This window comes from Triplophysa dalaica, chromosome 3 (genome assembly GCF_015846415.1).
Source record: "Triplophysa dalaica isolate WHDGS20190420 chromosome 3, ASM1584641v1, whole genome shotgun sequence".
NCBI lineage: Eukaryota > Metazoa > Chordata > Actinopteri > Cypriniformes > Nemacheilidae > Triplophysa > Triplophysa dalaica.
In genome coordinates, this window is record NC_079544.1 from 9,091,213 (window position 1) to 9,116,597 (window position 25,385).

Here is a 25,385-nt window from a genome sequence, read left to right on the forward strand (position 1 = left end):
ACAATAACCAATAGGAATAGAGAACAACACACAAAAAAGGATTTGCTGGCACTCCACATGGGGTCAGATCAACCAGGGGCGTAGCAGCTATTTTAAAAGTTGGGGGGACAGCTGTCAGGTGATGTGACCTTCAAAGGCCAAAAAATTATGCATACACAGTAATGTACATGTTCATATATAAATCGAACGCATCGTTCGCATCATTTCAGATCATAATGCGTTAATTCGATCAGGTGATTCATTTTTACGCCACATAACACATACTTCGATAACTGAACCAAACGAGAGAAAGCTCTAAATAAACAAATCAATTATGGCAAACCGACGGACACAAATGAAATATAAATCACATTTCCCACCCTGTTGTTCTCTGCAGACCAGCTTTAATTAAAAAGAAAAAAGCCAATTAAAAAAAAGAGCAAACATGGTCTCTCCGTAGGGTCACTATCTGGTGTCTACTCATGCTCTTCTTTTGACTCATCATCCGTTTGGATGTTCTCCACTTTCAGTCGGGTAAATCTTTTCATTCTCCACACTAGATTCCACCGCTCTCTCTCCTTCCTTTGAGGCTGGATCGATAGAAATAGGATTTATACATCATACCCGTTTGATGGATGCCTCAGCGTTAAAAGGCAAAGGGCACATCGCCCACATGCCTCAAAGCACTCAGACAAAATCTAGTGGTGTTTATTCTTAAACAAAGAAACTCTGATAAAGTTGTATGAAAAACAAGCCAATTTCAACATATTTCCCTACGACAGTTTTACTTCAAAATGACACATCCCTCTGTTAATCTAACAGAGAAAAACCTTAGGAAACATATTTGGAAGTGTATCTATTGGGGTTGTGCCGATAGACAATGCCATCGTCCATTGTTGATGGCTGACAGATATCTTCGTGATTTCAACAAATGTTTCAAAAATTGACTGATAATAAATAACTGTATAAAATAGACGCGTTTCTGCGCAGCCAGAGTTGTATAAAGAAGTTGCGTGTCTGCGCAGCCCGCGCTGTATAAATAAGATTTGCGTCTGCCCGTGTTGTATAATATAAAGAAGACTCGTGTCTGTGCAGGTCGCGTTGTATAAAGAGGCGCCTCGCTTTATAAAGCCGCCCAAACATAGTATCTTTAGTGGTTATGGCCGTATTTTTTTATAGTATCTAATTAAATATAATGTTGGGTAATTATTGCTATAAGGACATAATCTGTAACTTTTGCCTCTATGTAAGCATCTCTGTTAAATACATTTACAAGTTACTTTACCTACTTGTGTGTATGGGTTGAAGCAAAATGATGTCAAAGACAAATTTCCCATGAATTCACACACAACAGCTCATTGCTTAATTTTTTTAATACGCTTATTGTTGTAAATCAGGGTAAGATAAAGATCATTTTTAAGTATTTACTCAATAACGGATTTTAACCAAATAAAGTTACAGACCGCAACTTCAAGTATAACTATGTAAACACAGCATTTCTGATTCTTCTTTCAATCTCAATTACTTGAATGTAATAATAATGAAAATTCTGTCATCATGTACCCATTCAGTTCTGGTGTATGGACACAAAACCAATTCAAGTCAATAGGTGATGGCGCTATTCGGTTAACAACATACTTCAAAATATCTTATGTATTCTGGGGTAGAAAGAAAGTCTTATAGGTCTGAACTGACAAAGTAAGTAAATGATTCTTCAAATGATTTTTCACTTTTAGGTGAACTGTCACTCAATGTGTGTATTTCCCTTAGTTTCTTTTTCTGGACGCGCTTCCCTGCTGTATGTCACTAAACAAACGATTTGCTACGCAACCAGTTATCAATTGGCTGTGGACAAAATACACACGCCAAATGCCAGCCATTTGTTGGAGCTGGACGCCATAGCAACAGTCGTATTTGACATACAATAGACAAAGCCATTAATCAATACAAAAAGGACCGACCGGCTCCAAGAGCATAACACATTTATGCTTTTTGACTGGATCTGTGCATCCCACAGTCAAATCATATGATAAATGGTTAAAAGGCAAAAGTGTCTAGCGTGTTCTACATGTGCTATTTGTCAACTCATGCAAGTCTGACAGCTACAATCGGATCAGCTTCTTGGTGGACCGGTGACTTTCAATTTTTCAAGCACCACAGCAAAAAATGAATGCAGATAAAGGCTTTTTTCACTTAGAGTGCTGCTGGACAGCCATAGGGACAGACTGAATATACACAGGGCTCCAGACAAACAAAATCAATTAAGGAGCCATCAGCTCCTATAGAAGAAAAAAACAGGCGCCAAATTATTGTTTTAAAGAGCCACAGAAAAAGAACTTACATTTTTGCTATCCTGTTGAGTGTACATCTTCCCTCGCACATTTTTTGCTCACATAATGTTTTTCAAGCGGTTTTTCCTCATAAGCAAGGCCATACAGAATCTCCATCACTCAGAGATACAAACATATTACATTTTATTCCATCACGGGGGACAAATTAACACAGACATTTCGGATAATGACTCCTTCAGTATGTTTACATATAGAATCTCCACTTTTTCCTTAATTCTGCACTAAAGTTTAGGGAAAATCTCCAAAATTCCATGGAACAGTTTTAAATGCGTTTACATTTGTACACGAATATAAATGCATTTGAATAGTCTTAAAGTGCTGCTAGTCTATGCATTTAAATGCAGATGATGCCAGATTTGGTTCTGCTGCGTTTAAAAGATGCAGAGAACCTTTGTGGATTGATGCTGTTTATTGAAGACTGTTTAAACTCTGAACACACCAAACCAAATAAGTACTCTGAATTCATTTGAACCATCAGAAAATGTGCATGTCAAGACCTTGTTTGTATATTCTATATATTCAATGAAAAAGTATTCTTATAGAGTTTAAAGCAAAACGAAAGGGGTTGAGTTAACACTATAATGATGATTTTAGTTTGTAACACATTACTTGTGACACTTTTCTTTCTGGTCAAGATATATAACTTAAAATAAAACTTAGCAAAAATGAATGACAGGTGAACTCTCTTGTTATGAACGGATTTGAAATGATCCAGCGCTGTCTTAAGTAATAGACATATAAATAATGTTCCCTGAACTTCTCTGTGGTTAGTTTCATTTTAATCGTCTCAAATATCACATTGTTCTTCCTGAGGCTCATTAAAATCCCTCAAAGCAAACCGTGCATTCTAGTAATCCGCTCATGTTGTGCGTGTGTGTAGGCTACTTATCAATGAAGATCTCTGCGGAGATCTGCAGACGCTTATTCCATCCTGCCTCATCGGACATCGAGATGCCCCAAAACAACTACTAGAGCAAAAAACAAAACCCTCAATCCATATGAGAAGCCCACAGGGCCTTGAGATGGTTGAACATGATGATATGTCATGCCAAAAGCAATCCCAGAATTCTCATGCCTCTTTTCCTCTTAAGAAGTGATGGATGTTCTATCAAGTAATCTAATCATGCCCCTCGCCTCAGCAGTCGCCTGGAGCCCCTCAGCAACTGAAGAACCCGAGAAAGGCTCGTAAGTGCCAGTTGAAGGCTCATTCTCACCCACCCGGTGACGCTGCAGCAGATGTTTCGACTGTATTTATACTCACCAGAAGGAATCATGTTGGGTCTCCACAGACAACCCAGACATAAACATACTTCCACTGAGGATGGGCAGAGAGCAAATAATGTTACTAGAAAATAGGGTACAACACTACATTAAACAGCAGTGAGGAAAGCACATTCCTTGCTTTTCCGTGCCACTAAATAAATCTGATAAACACACACACACAAAATGTGGCTAGCTTCTACTTGCAGCATAATTCACTGCTCTCTTCTGGTCAGAGGACAGGATAGATTCGGTCTAATCCTGAAGGACCTCAAGGCCTGCTGGGAGCCCAACACATACTCCAACTCTTCACCAGCAGGGTCTGGCACATTAGCCACCATTAGGCTTTAAAAGCAGAGGTTGAGTGAATGGAAAAGGAAATTCCCGATGAGACTGATTTCACCCCTTCACTGAAGTCTATTATCCTCAAACCTTACAGACTACCAGACATGACTGCAATACCAAAAATGGGAAGGCAGCAAGATGCAAATCGTAGCTCCTTTGTTGACATGTTGGCAATGTGTCAGGCAGAGAAACGAAAAACGCTTCCTCCCTACAAAACTGTTTAGTTATGCACTCTTGTGTTTGAGGCCCCTGTGGAAGTCTGCCGCTGAAGTTTTAAGACAATCTCACAGGATTTGCAAATATTTTGTGAGGTGGGTAATGAGAGTATGAATTATTTGTTAACTTTACTATGATCTGCTTTTGCGCCAGTAAGGTTAAGGGGTTTGGTGAGGTGTGAGGGTTTCAGCATTGCTGTTTTCTAATAAATTAATATGAATTAGGCACTTTGTAAAATAATTATAAATTCCCCTGAGATTTCCCCCACTGAGTTAAACCAAATGAAAAAATGAAGGCCGAAATAAGGACCTGAAGCAAGTTGGAACTGAACTGAAAATTAGTATCTTTTTATTTTAAATAAACGCTATGTGATTTTGACCAATTTTGAAAGGTTTAAAAAAATCTAAAACAATGTAAACTGTTTGATGTTCTTTTGAAAGGATGTTGTCCTAGAGTGCGAAATGCTATTCTCAAAAAATAATTAGTTAAAAATGTGAAACTGTGACTCATTTTAATTTAGAAATAAAATATTAAATAATTGTATTCCTAAAACTTTATGTTGATAAAGAAGTGCATATACGGCAATACCCCAAAACTGAATGTTGCTCAAAATCAAATTTTCAACAATTAATTAAATTTTAATTAAAAAATAACATTACTTTTTTTAAATTAGTTTATTTTATATTAAGATGTTCAGGAACTGAATTCTAACAATTACCTAAAAACAGCAATTGTTTAAGAAAAACCCGTCTATAAGGAAAAGCAACATAATACATGATACAATTCCATGGATTACAGAATGTTGAAAAATCCAGTAAAAAGAAACCCAGACATTTTTGTGCGGATGGGGAGCCACCAATAAATAACATGTTTAATGTTTTTCTTGAAAAAGTTCTGTCTTTTTCAGTTTTTGTAAATACTTGAAAAATCTGTCAAATTCTCTAAAATGACGTTTTTCAAGACCTAGAACGGTTACAAAATTATTATGGTATCACTAAAACTGTCTGCCAATCATATGAATGTTCGTGTAACTTTCGCTGTGTTTAAGCTGTGAATACTCATCGAATGAGATTTCTGTTCATCCTTAGTAATGACTTGCCAGCCCAGAAAGCCTGTCAAACAACCAACATGTCCTCAGGTGAGAGAAGAGGGAGGTGGGGAGATGCAGACAGCTTCGTTTATCCTTAGCTTGGACAGACAGAGAGGCAGAGACAGAGAGAGAGAGAGAGTGATGCAGGCAGAGAAAAGCAATGACATGCTCCGGCAGTCCTGGGAGGTCATCGGAATGATGAATACATTTACGTAGCACAGGCACTCTTTACAAGAGAGAAGACTGCAGGAGAGAGGACAAGCAGCAAAACTCACAAGTGTTTCCTCCAAGTAGCCATGCAGCACAGCAAAATCCTGTTCATCTACAGAAACGTGGCAAAATACATGTCCTATGTGCAAAAATGTAGCAAATGCATCAGAAACATTGTCTGGTCCTTTAATATCATAGCAGTTTTCACCAAAACAAAGATAAACATACACAGAAATAAAAGGTAAGTGTCTTCAATCGATCAAGAGTAAGATCAGCAGTCAAAGTGGTAATCTGGCATCTCTAAAGGGGCCGGACCTAAATAGCTTTTTAAGGACAGAATATTGATGTTGTTGGGAGAGGATGGGAGGATATTGACATCAGGCTCTGCTAATTGACATTTGGTTGGCAATAAGGGAACTGGAACAGCAAGAGGTGCTGGGCCTCAGGGGAGGCAAGACATTACTAGGTTAACGGGTATCAAATCTGATATGGCCTTCACTGCAAAGTAGGCCAATGCATCACACACAAACGCACACACCTGCTATATATAATCCTCTACAGTACACACTACATGAGAACTGAGATATGCCTTTAGATCCAGATTTTACAATAATTCTAGTTACTATAGAAATTCAGTATTATTCAATGAATTTCTTATAAATTTCATTTCATATCTAGACATTTTAGTTAAAAAGCTGAAACGCCTAAATTTACGTAATTCAATCTACAGCAGCAGCAAAAAATTACTATTGTGTTTAGGTAAAATCTTCATTTTTGTTAAAATCTGTTAACTAACAATATTTCTCCCAAATTTCTAAAAAAATATTGTTTCTATATATATGATTTTGTTGAAATTCAACAGTCCCTAGTCTGGAATGGGCACAATGCTTTTAGAAATGCTCATTAAATAAAATTTTGGAACGGTCTCCATTTTTTTTGTGGCTGTAATTTTTTTTTTCTCGCCTATTCAGTTGAATCACGGGGTGATGAAGACTCAAGTCCAGCCAGCAAAATGTCTTAACAGCTATCTCTCCATAAACCGTCACATACTGGCCATTTGATCAAACAAACCAATAACAAAATATAATTAAAAGCCCTCTTATCTAAATCATACAGCAGCTACCAGCAAATAGTCCACATCACAACTCGCAACAAAAAAACCTTCCCTCCCACCACTTCAACATCAAGTCTTTGTGTATGCCCATGAATACTGTGATTCAAAGGCACAGTATAAAGCTCCAGTCCACTACTGTGGTATGTGAACGGAGGAGAAAAGCATGTTGTCCATTAAAAAGGTCAGATTTACTGTACAGCTCAGTCACGAGACATCATCCTTTACAAAGCCCTGCATACAGTGATACAGAAGCCAGCCTGTGCTCCGCTCATTATCCAAATCAGCCAGGCCGTGACTTAGAGTCAACACCCCGACCTTGGGCTGAAAAAAGACACCTAGTGTCTTTCACACTCAAGCAGGATCAAATTTGTGGTTTTAATTGTGGTTGAGCATAGAATGTAGTGATATAAAATAATGAAATATGAGCACAAAGGTCCCTGTTATACTACTGCAAAATGCACAAGATTCACAAACTTACCCCAGGTCTTTGACCTACAAAGGACAATGGCTGATAATTCATGACCCTGATGAGCGTGTTCAAGGCGAGAGGTAGTGCCGATGCATTTTTAATGCAGATCTATTTGACCCAGATTACAGTTATGATGAAAACTGGTCGTCTTTGGCTTAAAAAGCTATTTATTACAAATCACTGATAGCAGGAAGTCAGAGGGAGGTTGTTGCCCAGTTTTGCCATGCGATAGACTGGCATGGGGTTTCGTGCAACCCAATGATGGCTGCCAGTTGCCGCCCCCATCAAGTTTAAATCTCTGACACTGACCTTCAGAACGATAACGGCAAATTCGCCCATTTTGCCTTAACTTACTGCTCCAGGTCTACATCCCCTCCCATCATCTTCAGTCTAAAAATGAGTGACGCCTGATTGTTCCATCACAGCGAGGCACCAAATAGCTTGCAAGAACCTTTACTCATTCGGTTCCCCTGTGGTGGAATGAACTACCAGCCTCTATCCAAACTGCGGCATCCTTCACAACTTTCAAATAACAGCTCAAAACATTCCTGTCCGTATTTATTCGACTAACCAATAACCGAGTTGTTGTTCATTCTCTCCTTTGTGTACTCCAGCTTTAATGTTCCTAGTAGCATGGCCTTCTAAACTAACGGTACTGTTTAGCGTGTTGACAAAATGTGTATATGCTACCCTACTTGTAAGTCGCTTTGGATATTAGCGTCAGCCAAATGAAAAATATAAATGTAAATAATCGCACACCCCACATCTGGCCTAAAGGGAATAAATGAGAGGGAAGTTTCCCTTTGAAGCCCTCAAATCTTTCCACACTGAACAAATACAGAAGCTGATAGCCGATAATGTTACGTGTTCTTCTCTGGTCACGACTCGCCCTGCATCATCATCCTCTGCCCGCATTTAGTGGAAGGTTACACTTAGACTTGCACAATCACACAAACGCACACTTATGAAAATGTGATTACGCTGGGAGATTGTATTGATTGCTGTGGCGGCGTATTTCGGTTCCACATTTTTGACAGAGCTGTTCCTACACTTAGGAGAAACATCAAAAGAGAGACAAAACAGTGTGTATACTGTGATTCTTTTGCATCATACCCAGTGGCCTAAAGGGCATTTGCCAAATTGTGAAATGAGATCACTGTGGTTTGAAATGTTGCTACTGTCCTTCTGAAACCTTGTATCTCCATGTTGCATTCAGTATTATTAAATTGCCCTTTATGTTTGTAACAGGGTTTCGCAAATATCTAACCAATAAAAAGTGAGTGAAAGCCAGAAAGTCAACAGTATTTAATCATTTAAAAAAACGGTATTTTTCCATTTCCCAAAACAACAAATTTGGACATCTGAGGTTTCGGAAGGACAGCAACGATATTTTACATTTCTCACTAGGGGGCTTGAAATTGCGACCATTTTAGTCGCATACACTCCCTATATTTAACCTGTGCGACCTCACAATATATTTGGGAGCATTTGTGTGACTACACATTTTGTTGTGGTGCGACAGTTTTTTTATTACTGTACAGAACACGCTAATAACTGCATAAAGTATCTGCGTGCTGCTGCGAGCTACAGTGACCTGCCCGGCCATTCACAAAGACAAAGTGATTTACCAATTTTTGCATTTTCTGTCCCTTACATATGTGCAATGTTAACATAAAACATGATGTGTTTATGTAGTTTTAACTGTTTCTCTGAGGGCTATGAGGGTTATTCAGTGGAGGAAGGAAGATTGACAGTGTGATTGATCGCACCTCTGCTAACACGAGCTGTATGCAAAATGCATATAAAGAAAACACAGTTGACGTGGGTAGTTTTGTGCAGACAGGAAACTTTGTCAGGTTTAGTTTCAGCAGCACATGATTTCTCAGCATCCAGATCATTAACACTTTAAGAGTCATTGAATTGTGACTAGAGCTCTTATGGCAGCCAGACACGTTGACTGAAATTAAATGAATTTTTCATGCCTTTATAAACAACAGCGACCTTTTTACGGCGCTGTATTGAGAGTAGAGTATGAGGTTTATGAAACCAGAAACAGGTTCGGCCTTTGTGATGTAAGGCACATGCAAACATCCAAGTCAGCAACAGACTTCTGGTGGATTTTATGGGTGTTTCTGAAAGTGGTTTTAGAGGGAAAAGCAAGGCCAGCATAAAAAAAAAGTGATCCACTGCATCAATCTAAAGGCAAGAAAACCAAGCAGAGACTGTCACTGAGAAACTTGAGACTTTCACCAGACTGTTCCTCAAGATGGAAGTGGTAACAGTCAGCTGGTTCCGGTCTGTTCTGTGGCTTTGTTTTCTTAAATAACTGCATCAAATCTGTGATATATGTGCATGTAAAGCAATTGGTATCTTGTTCAAGAGAACATGCGGATAATGCCCGGTAAGGAAGTGTCTTGATCTCCAGTCAAACTTTCGAATGTCAAGACATTAAAATAGTTCAGTTTATTGAACCCATCGGTAATAAATTATGTTTAAACTATATTTTGACACACTTAAAGTACACACTGACAAAGTACTAAGATGTCATCACATTTTCGTTTCTTCGTCCAAGCACATAAAGTGTTTACGAAACAAGCTCAATAGAGCAGTTTAGAAATACCGTCTTATTTTTTAACCAAGATCAAGGCAAGCATCTGTACAAAGCATGCTTCTCAGTGTGATGTAAAAAGGAAAACTCATTTGTACCGCATCCCTTAATAAACTGCGGCCAGCTGGGTGTATGTAGGGGAACCACTGAACATGACTACTGCAACCAACTGCTTGAGCAACTACTAAACTCATGTGACAATGAAACAAAACAAATCCACGTGTCAGATATTTCTGGTCTATGGCTTATATTTCTGCTCGGTCACATTACAAGGAAAAGCTAAAGATGAAGGATTGACAAACTTGGGTGCTTCGAGAAATAAATGTGCCATATTAATACAGGCAGAAATTCTGCCTTGCTGTTAGTGTTGTGGAGATAATACTAAAGTAAAAATTTGATGCATTTAATTGAAATGCATTTAATTTCACACTCAAATCAAATCAAGCCGTATACTAAAGCAAAAAGATAGTGAGATTACATATTGATTTGATTCTAATATCTAGGGGTGTGGTGATGCATTTTTGCTTTTGAAATAACAATAAAGCATGCTTCTGAAACAGGTGTTACATACCGGAAGATGAATATATCAATTCTTTACTTAAAAGGCCCTTCCTAATTCTTGGAATCAAAGCATTAGTTCACGATTACGGCACCATTAACATAGTATATGCACAAACAAGGAAATATAGCTTTAATCCAGTATTTCCTTATAACGTCTACACCTATTAATGAAACATGATGAAGCGGAAAACAGCATGCACCTACCAACAGGGTGCGTCGCCTCATGCCTAAGGAGTCTTGGCTAATGCAGCTGAGCGCAACAGAGATACAGAACTGTAACTGATGTAATTCCTGTAGAAGTGAGTGCAAGCGACATTGAATCTCCCCTCTTCACAGCAAACACCATAGATGCCTTTGACAGAGCCAACTGCTTGTAAGTGACCAACATTTGTCTTCGGATGTTCTCTTATGCCGAATTATGTAAAAAGCGACAACTATAATTATAACGTCTTCACCACATGAGTTCATTGTCGCCTGTAGCTGCCTTTTATCAACAGACAACATACACAAGCAAATATGTTTGTTAGATCTCATTGAAATCCAGTGTGTAATATTTAAGGGCGATGACGAAGAGCTTTAAATTATTCAATTTTAACAATCTTTTCTATTCTTGGAACTTTTAGTAATTGGACATCATGGTATATAAAAGAAGCAGCATGTTTAGGTACAGTTGGAGAACAAATTCATAGTATGAGAAAAGAAAAGCTCGTCTTATGTATTAGAAGCATACAGCAGTTCTGAATCAGAGAGATGTGACAGAAGGAGAATTAATCCAAAAAAGAGAGAACAAGAACGAGATTAAAATGCGATTGTTTGAAGCAGAAGATCGATGGTTGCAGGATGCTGCACTCGGATCTAATGAAGCTAAAATGGTACCATTATCCCTGCTGGTAATATAAACGTTGCGTTGTTAAACCGAATAAAAGACAAGGAAGCTTCCAATACAATTGAAAATCAATACAATAAAATAAATCGTTTCTAGTGGTCTTCATTTTTTTAAACAAAGGCAAATAAATAAAGAGAAACAAGTTTATTTACAACTATTTTACACTGAAGCTTATTTAAAGTAGATAATCTACGCCAAAATAGTCAAAACATCTAGCAAGTCTGTGGTTTGGCAAGTACACTTGTTTTGTTTCATATGTTGGTTTCTCCCAAGGACAAGTGTAAACATAACAAGCCACCCCCTATAACCAGTCGATGGAATTTTAAATATGCAAAAAATAAAAAAACAAGGTTTCCTGACATTTGTTGGTCAGCAAAAAAACAGATCATGGACATTAAATGGGATCAAGAGATTTGTGTGCTGCTTTTGAACGTGCACATTTTGATCGAATATGGCCGTGTGGGTCAAAATCTTAAACACTGTCAGTCATGTCTTAAGTGAAACGCAACAGGTGGGACCAAAACCTCAATAATAATAAACACTGCCAATTTCCTTGTGTTCACATTCATTTGCAATGTTGACATAACCAGACGTCATAATTTACCAAAAGACATATGAATCATACAATCGGTTATCATAACCTCTATAGGATCTCACCCAGTTCACTTTCACAGCAGGAGTCGCCCTAAAGGCTTGAATCCAAGCCATACTAGACAGTAAGAATCTGACATTGAGTCACCAACAACGGCACAGAAATTGTTTGGGTTACTCAACTTCAAACAGCCACAACAAAAGCACAAAAACAAGGAAACCGGTCATGAGAGCAAAATCGTTCAACTCCAGTAACGACACTCCACCCCGGCTCACGAGTGCTATTGAGCTTTGAAATGATTTCATCCCATGAGTCAATCTGACATTATGCCTTTCATTCAGACTTAAGTCGTTTCAAAAGCCCTTGTGTGTAGATGCGTGTGTGTAGGAATGCAAATCGTAGATTTCGTTGGTACAATTAAAGTCTGAGGAATAATCACAGTTCCACGATTATGACGATTATTATGCATACATTCATTTCTACTTTTTTTACTGAGATCAAACCATATTAAAGTTGATCAGTGAGTCGGTTTTGTCTTAGTTTTTTGTTGTTTGATGAGGACTCAAACAGAAATATTTATTATGCTGCTGTTTTTAAGTGCGGTTAATATTGAACTTTGGTAACCTACATGTCTGTTGACTGTCCTTTAGTGTTTAATGCCAGTCAGATATTAATAGGAATTATATCTCAAAAGGATATGCCAATCACAACTTTCAGACTTGACAATTTTGTTTTCCAAGGAAGATGCAAGTAAAACAATATCTGCTTGTGGGAAGATAAACATGAATGTGCTTTATCTACATCTTCCACAGAATGAGATTTACAGACTTCAGACAACAATGTGGTTGTTTGAGCCTCTTTTTTTCCAATATGGCCATAAAGCCGATCTGTAGACATCGTCACAGACCCAGATAGACAGAAAGAAAGAATTTTTCTGAACAAAGTCATCAAGAGCCAGTTTCAGTAAGCAGCAAACTGACGGGGTGAGTTGAAAGCTTTTCTCTACAGGACTTTAGTGCAGGTGCCACGGCTCAGACCAGGTGTCTCTACTGCACAAGGAGACATTTACAGAGGGATATTTTTATTCAGTGGCAGAGCCAAAAAATAGGTCAATGTCATCCAAAATAACTTGAGAGCAGCATTCATCTGCTTTCAGATCAGCCCTTACACTTTCACAAGTGCCCACATCCTGATTCCTCTATCTTGTAGAACAGAATGAAGAAGAATGAGGCTATTCATTACCTGCAAGAAACGCTGCTCTATCCCTGGTAGAGCTAAAAATATACTGTAATGATGATTGCTTTGAAAATATGAAATCTGCTACCAAGAATGCCCACAGCCCTTGTGGTTTCGCTCTGTGGCCACACCTCATTCTCACATACAGTCAAGTTGGTGACACAGTACTGCCGCATAGACACAGTGGAACCCTCAGGTGGTTCAAAACTGTAGACACATCTTTCTTATGTGGAACACAAAAGACATTTTGGGAAATGTTGCAGTGGTTGCATTGGTTTTGTGTCCATTCAATGGAAGTCCATGGGGGCCTATGGTTTTTGGTTAGCAGCATTCTTCAAAATATCTTTGCGTTCTGCAGAACAAAAAAGTAATTCGGGTTAGAATTATTGAATGAACACTTTTTTTCTTCTTTTTTTATTATCTTTATCCCAACGGACCACAAAAGAACAGCAGCAGTTTAACATATTTAACATACAAAGACATGACAATATATCAATACAGGGAGAAGACAAGAGAAAGTGGGCCAGATCCTGAGAACACCACATATTTCAATTTAGGCCACCATAGCATTGATGAAGCTCAGTGTCCCATTTACAGACTTCTCCAAGAGCACTGAACAGGGTCTCTCTGGTGATATTGTGCTAAGCTCAAAAGGTCCCAAAAGGGAAAAGATGTATAGCATCAGCGACAAACATGGATGGACGCACATGTGAAAGGACACAAACACTATCAATCCAGTTAAACTGTGCTCCATTTAGCCTTATCGGTTCCTGTTAAACCAACCACACGCCTAACCAGTGAGTGAGTTTGTCTCTGATAAACACATGACAGATTGAGTTGAAGGAAGTGGGGGGAGAAAGAAAACGCATAAGATGAGCGATGACTTCAGCAAAAATGTGTCATCCAGTTTCTGATGATCCATGACTGGCATCCGAAAAGTAGACAGCAGTCAGACACTTATGAACATGATCTGTCTGCAGGTGCGCTAAAGGGAACATTCCAACAAAAATCCATTTACACATCCTCTTATCATTTCAAACCTGTACGACTTTTTATTCTGCAGAACACAAAAGACAATATTTTGAAGAATGCAACAACGTTGACTTCCAATAAATGGACACAAAACCACAGAGACATACAGTATCACAAGATCCGCTATTGTGCTTCACAGAAGAAAGAATCATATACAGTTTTTAAAATTCATAAGGTTGAATTATAACAGAATTGATGAACTATCCTTTTGATCTTGAATCTCGTATGGGATTGCAGTGTTTCCCCTAGGTTTACAGCTTTGGGGGGGGGGGGGTGGTTGGGGAAAATTGACGAGAAATCATTTCCTTTTCATTCTTTATGTGCTATCTATCTATCTATCTATCTATCTATCTATCTATCTATCTATCTATCTAGTCACATACATTGATTGTCTGAGAGGGTAATGCTTTGTAAAATGTAAAAAATGTTATATATAAATATAAATAAATGTATTTAAATCTTTTTAAAATTGACTTTGGCAAATAACCTTTGTTAAATGTATAGAAGTATTTGTTAATATTAATGGGCCAGAGCTTAAAAAAGTAAAGAACTAAAAAAAAATTATAAATACTAACAAATATATTGCTCATTCATTGTTTGTTAATGTTAGTTAATACCTTTATATGATAAACTAATTTTAAATGGGCTTTTTTTGTGAGACGGTTTAATTTCTATGATGCATTTATTGGTAGAATAATCCTGTCAGACGCGGACGCTGTTCTGAACGTCATCACGTGACATTCCCATACAACACGGAGCCATCTGCATAGCGTATTAAATATCTTTTGTCTTATTTAATCAGCAGATTTACAATGTCCTGACTAAAAACATTTTAAACACACATATGTAAATAGTAAGTGGCATGTAATTCATTAATATACATTTTAACCGCCATCCGGTGATGAATGGACTTTTGATGCTTGTCAGGGGCAGGATGCGCAACACTTAGACTTGGAGCAGGAGAGCTACTCCGGCTGCTACTCGCAGTGGAGTGAGTTTTGCCATCTTCAGTTCCCTGTGAGCGCTTAAAAAACGCAAATATTTTCATTTGGTTTTCATCTGATTGAAGCGACATATTTCCCGCCGCGCGCTCTCTGTCCGCTAATGTTTGTTTGTGTGAGTGCGTGTGCGCACTCATTGGGATAATTGTAAACGCGCGAACACAGACAGAAAATACATGCCATCGTGGAAATAAGATAAATAACATATTACTTAAGGGTTATTTAGTTTGTTTATTAAAATAACAAATTGTAATCTGGCGCTATAAAGAAAATCAAATCAAATTTACTTGACGTCCAAGGGGATTGTATCACTCCACATACCTAATAATACAATACACAACAATGTTTGTAGAATGTGGTGACACATTTTTCTCCTTAAAAAAAGTGTTGTATCACTTTTCTCCCACTAAAGATCTTCTTTTAGGTTCTATCTGCTAACTCTGGTACAGGGCCAGGTCTTCACTCGCTTCCTACACTGCTTCCTCTCTCTGCGGTCTTTTGACCAGCTCTCCACTCCTTTTTGTTTCCGCCTCCCGAGCATATGTCCCGGTTCTGCCGCAGGGAGCAGCTTTCTGTCCGTATGCTGTTCTGGAGGCCTGGGAGGCGGTTTGAGCTTCAATCTGACTGAATGATGATTTACATGTTTTATCAGGAGGAGAGATCCCGCTCAGTTCAGGCCCTCAAGTACACACTTATTTTCATGATCATGTGCACTACTAGCTTTCTCACTATGAATTAAATTTGAAAGTAAAGTGTCAATGTCATGAGCAGAATTAGGGATAGTTCACATAAAAATGAAAATTCTGTCATCATTTACTTTTACTAACGGAAAAGTTTTTTTCTTCTTATTTAAAAAAAAAAATGTGTGTCCACATGACAGATATCTTCCTTTGTGTTTTTCTACAGGTCTGGAACAATGATGACAAAATTTTCATTTTTGGGTGAACTGTCCCTTAAATGGTGCATAGAGAAATCCATGACTATTTATAAACATATACATATTATGTGCACATGCATACTAGTCTAATTTAATACAATCTAAAGTATGTTAAATACAGTATCTTTAGATATAATGCAGAACATTTACGACTGTACAATACAAAAGTCCTAACCTGCCTAAGAACGATCAGCAAAAAATTGACATTTCTAAGATTTAGACAGGATCAGATGCAGCCTAAATATACCCCTAAGAAACTGCGGACAAGCAAAAATTAGCAAAATTAAGGGTAGGCTTTTACCTTGTATACCTGACCGTACGTGCCATTGCCAACCAGCTCCACCAGCTCAAATATTCCAGCAGGGTCCTAAAGAGAGAAAAGTGTATGGTCAATATATGTACAACCACTAGAACCAGATAACAAATTCTGATCACTTAAGTCATAAGCAGGCTAAATGACCTACAGGTTGATATCAAATCGTTTTACTTCAACTGGGAATTGATAAGAATCAAAATCACCTGCCATTGTTACCGACTGGACACATGAACACGAACATTTTTTGTAATTATTTTATGTCTGACAACAGAAACAGTTAATATATAAATGAATGTAAACAACAACAGCTTTTTTGGGCATTCAGTTGTATTAAAATACACAAAGTTCGGTAGAGCGCAATGACGTCATGAATATGCAAATTACCATGATTGACAGGTTATAATAGATTAAAACTGATTTTTTACGAGCCTGTCCGAAAAAAGTCTAGCGCAACCTCTGCTCCCACTCATACTATACTGTTTTAAGAATCGATAGGTAGGTACTTATACTGTGGCAGTACATACTGAAATTTGAATTTGAATGAGATTTCAGACACATCTTATCTCTGTTTTTCAAATCGTTTAAAGGTCTGACTAGACATATGAACATAAACAGGCTTTATTGGGCATTCCATTCAGTTGTATTAATGCTGCCTTGACGTGCTCTCCTAAATGTGATAATACCCACTTCAACCCGAAAATAAATCATGGAATAGTGCTCTTTTGATGTATGCAGAATATTTTTAATGTTGTAATGCTACTAAATCAATAAAAATAAAAAAATTGTGTTCCTAAATCCGGTCGTAACTTCCAGGTTGAAGTAGGAATTATCGAATTTCAGAGAAAACGTGAACGAGCATAAAATATGGCAAGTTCCGAGATTAAACGCAAGTACAGCGTGATGACGTCACGAACATGATAAAAACCACGTAACGCCACCTTGCATCATAGTGACAGCTGAGTAATAACAGAATATGACATATTTTTATGAGCCTGTACATCGAAATGAAGGACAATAATAAAGTCTGGCGCAACCTCTACTTCAGATTCTTTGTAATGTGTTTCAGCAATACATTTTTAACATCTATAATACGTTTAGAAATAATTCTCAGAAATCTCTTTAACCAGACTTTAATAAACAGCTTTTACAACATGACCGCAACACAATGTTTCCACCTGCAAGCTAATTACTACGCAGCTCACAGGGACACAAAAACCCCTGGCATCCTCCATCACACAACTGTTGCTATGAAGCATCTCTCACGGCATGCACCCAACCAAGTGTGAGATTCAAATCCAACACTCCATCTAACACCTTAATAAAGAATCACCGAAAAAAGTTGCGAGGAAGAAGGCCATTTAATCTGGTTTCACCCAAACACTAGCTAGTTTGTGACACTTGATGTTCCCTATACACCAAAAGCCTGTTCACAACAAGCACTCTCTCCATCTGAGAGAAAGCAGTTACGATAAAACAGTCAAGAGGGAGTAATATCTTCAGAGATGACATTGCTCACAAGGACAATACCAGCAGTGTGTGTGTATGAATGTTATCGGTTGTTAAAGTAACAAGAGCTTACAGAAATGGAAGCAAGAAGTCATGACTGGACAACATCATGTTTCTAGTCACCTTGGTGTGATATTTTACTCATAAGAATTTCTAAGGGTGTCCATTGTTGTGCCCAGAGAGTAGAAGATAATTTTTCATAATGTAATATCCCTCACTTCAAATTGTTTTACTTCAATGACATGTTGGAATATTGCAGATTTTTCATTAATAAAACGATCAAAATGAGAAACGATGCAGATTTATTTACCAAGGGTGCCAAATATAGTTGGGAAATTAACCGAAATGAGCATCCATATTCAGGGGCCACACCTGGCCTGTGTTTCTTCCGTTTCATTGAAGCTTCAACTTTCACTGACTGTTCTTGAAATAAATTTCATGCACGGTGAAGACTGGGTGACTGCATGTTATTGCTTACTGGGGACTATCTTGTCCTTATGTCGAGTGGCAAGAAATAAAATGTGAACTGCACTATAGTTCATTCAGGCTGTCAAGGGTGGCAATCTGCACAACAGCACTCTGAGCTGAATGTAAATATTAACCCTCTTGGAATGGTACCCTGTCTGCCAGTGGAGAATGTGTTAGAAGTGGCATGACAAGATTTTTGAGAAAAAGAGGGACTGAATACTACACAAGAACTCACACAGCTCACAATGAAGAGAGCTTCATAACACACACACACACACACACACACTAATGCAGTGACAAAGTTACCAGTGCATAATATTTATCCTAGCCATCTTAGAAAAATATGATCAATCCACATTCTACACAAACAACAGCGTGCGCACAATCTACAGCAAACTAATCCGCTCAACCTGTTGTGCTGACAGCATTTTTAAACCGCAAACAAGCGAAACAGGATCCTGATCTGTTCTGGTGCTTGCTTACTGTAAAAGTAAATGAAAATTGAAAACATTTGGAGATTTTGTTTTTTAATTTTAAAACGGACTAAACTTTTATCTAACAGAAACTCACACTATTTTAAAAGGTGGCTAATTTGAATGAATTTGTACATTGGGAATCGTGCAAAAATGTATGATTATTACAAAAAGCAAAATTGAAGCATCTGCCCCAACCCCACCCCTAGACCGGATGTAACATGTGCAAATTGTACGAAAATATACAAATAAGATCATGCGAATTACTGCGTCCTAATTCGTCTACTTACATGGAGTCATGACTGTTACTACCTGCTGTAATTGAGCCCATTTGTAACATAATCAACTCGTCAATTAATCTAGGACATGTCCCAGGGCCCTTTAAGATGGCTGTAATTAAGCCTCTTATCAAAAAACCAAACTTAGACCCCAATGAACTTGGAAGCTATAGACCGATTTCAAATCTCCTAGATATACTGCAGAAAAAGAAAAAGTAGTGTCAACTCAACTGTGTACCTTCCTACAAAATAATGACATGAACGAAAAGTTTCAGTCTGGCTTTAGACCGCATCACAGCACTGAAACTGTGCTCGTTAGAATTACAAATGACCTCCTTATTGCACCAGATAAAGGTAACATCTCACTCTTAGTCCTGCTTGACCTTAGTGCTGCTTTCGATACTGTAGACCATAAAATACTACTAGATCGTTTACACAATTATATCTGTATTCAGGGACAGGCACTGCAATGGTTCAGATCTTACTTAACAGACAGATATCAATACGTCCATTTAAATGGGAAATCGTCAAATTTTACGCAAGTAAATTATGGATTACCTCAGGGATCGGTTTTAGGACCCTTGCTTTTCTCCATATACATGCTGCCCCTCGGCAACATTATTAGAAAACATGGAATTAGCTTCCACTGTTATGCAGATGATACTCAGCTATATATCTCATCAAGACCAGATGATTCCTTTAAGCTATCCAAACTGGCAGAGTGCATCGAGGACATAAACAATTGGATGACTAGTAATTTCCTCCTTTTAAACTCTAGCAAAACAGAAATATTACTTATAGCATCAAAATCAAGTAAACAGAATATCTCCGATTACAGCCTGCAAATTGAAAGCTGCACTGTTACTCCAACAAACACAGTTAAAGACCTAGGCGTTATATTAGACGGCAACCTGTCATTTAAAAATCACATCTCAAATATCACAAAAACAGCCTTCTTCCACCTTAGAAATGTTGCCAAATTACGAAATAGTTTGTGTGTTGCAGACGCAGAAAAGCTTATTCATGCATTTGTGACCTCACGGCTTGACTATTGTAATGCTCTACTTAGTGGTTGTACTGTATCATCGATAAACAAACTACAGTGAGTCCAGAATGCAGCTGCCAGAGTTCTTACTAGGTCAAGAAAATACGATCACGTAACCCCAGTTTTATCATCGCTTCACTGGCTACCCATTAAGTATCGTATTGATTTTAAAATTCTTTTAATTACTTACAAAAGCCCTGAACGGTTTAGCACCTACTTACTTAACCAAGCTTTTATCACGTTACAACCCATCACGCTCTCTAAGATTTTAGGACTTTAGACAACACCTAGAATAACAAAATCCACCAAAGGGGGACGAGCTTTCTCATACGTAGCACCTAAACTCTGGAATAGCCTTCCTGATACTATTCGAGGGTCAGACACACTCTCCCAATTTAAATCTAGATTAAAGACAAGCTTTCACTTAATGCATAGTTAATGAACAGCAGCTACGCTAATTATTCTCTTTATTCTCTTTCCGCCTCTGGATTCCCATCCCGAGGTAGGAAGAAGTTCCACCATGTCCGGACGACCGACAGATGCCCATCCCCAATTTGAGATTCCGCCAGCTACAGCTGCAGACTGACTGACCATCCCAGCTCCATCTAAGGCAATTCCACCACCAGCCAAGAGAAATATGACCATCGGACCATCCCAGCTCAGACCACTACATCCCCAACCAAGAGCAAAAGACGGACTATTTGTCTTATTAATGTTGAAGTTACAATATTTGGTATTAAATGCTAAACTAAAATCACATGTTACCAGTTTGATTGCAGCTATGACACGTCAGAGGGGATCTGGCCCTCCCGGTTGAGCCTGGTTTCTCCCGAGGTTTTTTTCTTCATTAATCAATCATTGGAGTTTGGGTTCCTCGCCACAGCAGGGCAGTGTTGGCCTGCTCACCGGGAGACTGCATTCATTCATCTATTTATTTAATTAATTAGAAATTAGATATTATTTATTAGAATGATCTTACTCGTTGTATAAATACCATGCACTGTGCTGTGTTTTAACTTTTCTGTTTTTCCTGTTTGCCCCTGTAAAGCTGCTTTGAAACAATACAAATTGTGAAGTGCGCAATATAAATAAACTTGAATTGAATTGAATTGAACTGTTAAGTCCGACTCCGAAACCTCACACCGTGTCCACACCGGACGTGGCGCGATGCAGCGTCCGGTGTGGACACGGTGTTAGTATTCAAAAACAGAAGGCGAGAAATACCCAGTTGGTCTACTGCTGAGCACATTCATGACCAAATCGTAACTTACATGTGAGTGAGTACAAAACACCATTTACAAGCACCTGTCATTGTTACCAACTGGACATATGAACATAAACATTTGTCTGTAAATTTATTATGTCTGACAACCGAAACAGTGATTATATAAATGTATATAAACGACAACAGCTTTATTGGGCATTCAGTTGTATTAAAATACACCAAGTGCTTAACGCCTCAATCTAAGCTACGAACAACACAACCAATCTTTTCGATTACTATGCCATTACCTCATTTAGCAGGGAATGACAATTTATTTTACATGTGTGATACAAATGTGCCGTATGTCAATATGGAATAATATTTGCATTTCATGCTAGCAGCCCTCAGGCTAAACTGTCCATTCGGAGTCATTGCTAGCCACACAACATTAGAGAAAAACAATCGGGTTTATGGCCATTCTCAAACTCCATTTCACGCCAAGGTGGTCTCAATGCTAAATGCTTAGTTGAAATTGGTTCAACAACCTTCATTGTCAGAGCTGAAAGGAGGTTGTCCGACCAACGCGTTCACAGAGGCATTTGTAGCAGAAGCTCTTAAGCAGATCAAATCCCAAATTTAGCCATGTCATTATCAGAGGTGCAGAGAAGGTGAGAAATGCTCTCGATGATCATATCGGGTTTCTGTAGTTTAACATATTTATAAATTAACATGATATTCATAAGACTTGACTTTATTGAAAGGGAATTCATTAAAAAAAAATGTTCTGTACCAGAAGTTACAGACAGGAAAGCAATGTACCAGAAAGAAGCGTGATGGAGAGGAGGGGTTTAAAAATAATTACGCTATTAGACGAGAATGAAGATGCAGTGCTGCACAAGTGATTCAATTTTCATGAAAACATAAAACAAAAAAAAACTTTGTAAGAAAGTGCATTGCTAAATCATTTCCCATATAGGAAAGTGCATTATTAGGTTCCTTCATGTTGACTTTAGCTCATTGAGAGTATGAGCTGCTAGTGTTAAATGACACATTTATAATGAAGCGACATAAATCCACAGCGTATCTCTTGTCTGTTAGACAAGCCTTAGTCAGCCCTCCTCTTTACACCTCTCTAGGCCCTCTTCCCCCACTCTTTAACTCAAACATCTCATGCTGGCTCTGTGCTGTTTTTTACAGGACTGCCAGGATGGCCCTTCTCTCCGGCTGCATCAGCACACGTCAGTCACTGCAGCATTGGAATGAGTTTCATTCTCGTATCTATTTCCTCTTCGGTCCATTCTTTTGCTGCATCTGGAGGATGCGTTCACATTCCCTCTACACCTTCCTGTCTTGGTTTGTTAGAAAATGAGGGTCAGGCTGCATACTGTCAGAAAGGCAGGAGGTGTAAAGCTGGACAGCGTTAAGGACCTCGCACATCCCTCAGGTTTTTTTGTTTGAGCAAACACAACCAGAATAGTGTTGGTTCCCACCATCACTCCATAGACCCGCCAGACAGAAAACAAACATGGCAGGAGACCGGAGGAGGAAAGTAGCTTCAAATGTGCATTATTTCTTTGCTACTCTTTAGATATAACAAAATAAATATAAAAAAAAAACTGGCACTGTATCCTGTGGTAGGCTATTCGAGACCAATTTTATTGCAGTTATTGCACTTTTTGTTGTCCTTATGTTGTTCCAAACACTTCCATTGTATTCAATTGTAAGTCGCTTTGGATAAAAGCGTCTGCTAAATGACTAAATGTAAATGTAAGACGGATTGGTCCTAAATTTACATTTATTGATTTGGCAGACACTTTTGTCCAAAGTGAATTATAAATATAAGTTTTGAAGAATGCTGTTTTTGTGTTTCACAGAAGAAAGACTCCTATGCAGGTTTTGAACCACACATTGTGGTTTATTAACAAAACAAGGAACATTTTTAATTCATGTGGACTTTAAGGAAACAGTAGTTCACCTACCACAACTTATCTAATACGATGAATGTGCATACTTTGTAATATAGTACATTAGACTGAACATTATAATATTCACAATATATTCATTCCATTCATTCTAATACTTACTTTTAGTATTAAACATATTAAAAATAAATTTTATAAAAATCTTTCATAAAAGCGATAGAAGTCCAGACATTACAGCGAATACCCAGAAGGTTGTAGACAAATTTGTCACCATGACGGTCTCTCATTGACAAACCTGCCAAGATGCTTAAGACGTTCGTGACAGAACTGTAATTAGTCTCAAGCATGACAGAGCTTGAAAGAACATCTTCAAAATCTTTCCTCGTTTAGGTTATAGCCCTCAGCATGAACACTTCCCAGGAACATTAAACCAATTCCAATCCCATATTTGCAGGAGCAAATATTTTAATGGAACATCCCGTACGCACACAGAACGGCAAATGTTGACAGCAGAGTCCACACCTTTACTTTCTGTGCATGTGTCGAGATCGTCCATTGACGCTTTTCTGTTGTCGAGTATGATTTGGAAGCTGTGAAACGCGTGAGACTTGACAGACGTAGAAAGCGAAAGCAAACAGTGAAACATAGTGCACCGATTCATGCGTGTTAACTTGTCAACGATGACCTGCGCATCCCAATTTGGTAGACATCGTCCAACCCTACGTGGCAGCATACCTTTAGGCCTTTCTTGTTTGCTTACTCCTAAATATGTGTTGCACAACAAAACTATGCTGCTTGAAGACAGTCAGGAGGTTTGAGCAATATAGCAATCCTCAAAAGCCAATGAGCCACGAAAAGGCAAATGAAGGTACTTCCAACATCAACAGACAGCACCTTAGGAGGCCAACGTCTGCTGAACCATAGATCAATACAGCAGTGATAATGTGAACTGTTGACTCCACAACACAGATTTCTGTCAAAGCTATCAATAAAGCAAGGTGAACATCTATTTGCAGTGACATACTATGTTGCCATTCCCAATGAGTCTCCGAGTACTGCCTCGAGCAGACAAAATGGCTCAACACTCTTAAACTGAATTAAAACCACAGCTGAAGGTTTTAGTTTAATGCAACTAAAATTAAATGATTTGTGCAATATCTCCAAGAGATGCATGACAGCACATTATCTCGCCTCAAGGGACAGACACACTTGCATTCAAAACAGTCGTGAGAGGTGACTTTGGAAAATTCTCTAAGCACCTTCTCACCAGAAGGTAATGATTTAACATGCGGTCAAAGTCTTTGACATTGATTAGCTTTTTAAAATACACATTCAGTGGATTTTACAGGACTAGTGAACTTGTGGCATATCTTTGGCAACTGGTTGGTGTCCAACACACTACTGACAAACAGTGCAATGAAACAATAGCTCAATAACATCAAACCATTCACTGAACTGTTACGTGTTACTTTAATGTGACCAGGGACCAGTGTTGGGTAAGTTACTCTGAAAAAGTGATCAATTACTAGTTACTCATTACATATTCAATAGTGTAATTAGATTACTGTCCAAATTACTCAGTCCAAAAAGTATTTAGCTCCTCATTACTAATTACTTTCTATATCCTACATCAACATTGATTAGTTATGTTATTCAAGAATTTACATGAAACGGCTTATTGAATTCATTCAAATAATATTATTAACTGACCAAAGTATTACAAATGTGAGAATTATACATTAAAGCACAGATTTTAAAGTAAGATTTTGAATTTTGAAGTCAATTATGCTATTGTACAACCATATATTTAACAAAGTATTTAGTTTAATTACATCAAAAGTAACTGTATGTAAATTACAGAAAACATACGAGTAATCCCTTACTTTACTTTTTCAAGGGAAAAGTAATTCAATTACAGTAACTAATTACTTACTAGTTACACCCAACACTGCCAGGGACATACAATATAAATCCCCAAAAATGTACCAGTTGAGACAAACTTTTTGGGGTGCGCCAAATTTTTGGCAAGCAAAATTATTCTCCTGAAAAGGCATGTCATGACGTATGATGCAATCACACAGCAACCAAAAACCTGCCGCCGTGCACACAGTCCCCTGTACTAAACAACTCGAAATGTCAAGTTATGTCTGTGCATCCCTTCCCTAGTACAACTTCTGAGAGACCAGTCAGCTTTTGTGGGCGGAGTTTAGAGAGACGTGAATTGAAATGGTTGTCAGTCAGCCTCAACGTACATTGCTTGCGTGGATGTTTTTCTTTAAAATCCTT

The 25,385-nt window shown here is 38.2% G+C and overlaps 1 protein-coding gene across 8 annotated transcripts in view; it reads right to left on the reverse strand.

The window, feature by feature from the left end:
• tnika (TRAF2 and NCK interacting kinase a) overlaps window positions 1-25,385 on the reverse strand; it is a 91,949-nt gene that overhangs the window by 59,479 nt on the left and 7,085 nt on the right. For all 8 annotated transcript variants that reach the window (XM_056742481.1, XM_056742485.1, XM_056742484.1 and 5 more), the window contains exon 2: window positions 16,189-16,254. In XM_056742481.1, coding sequence (XP_056598459.1) covers window positions 16,189-16,254 — 66 coding nt within the window. The remainder of the gene's footprint in view (window positions 1-16,188; window positions 16,255-25,385) is intronic.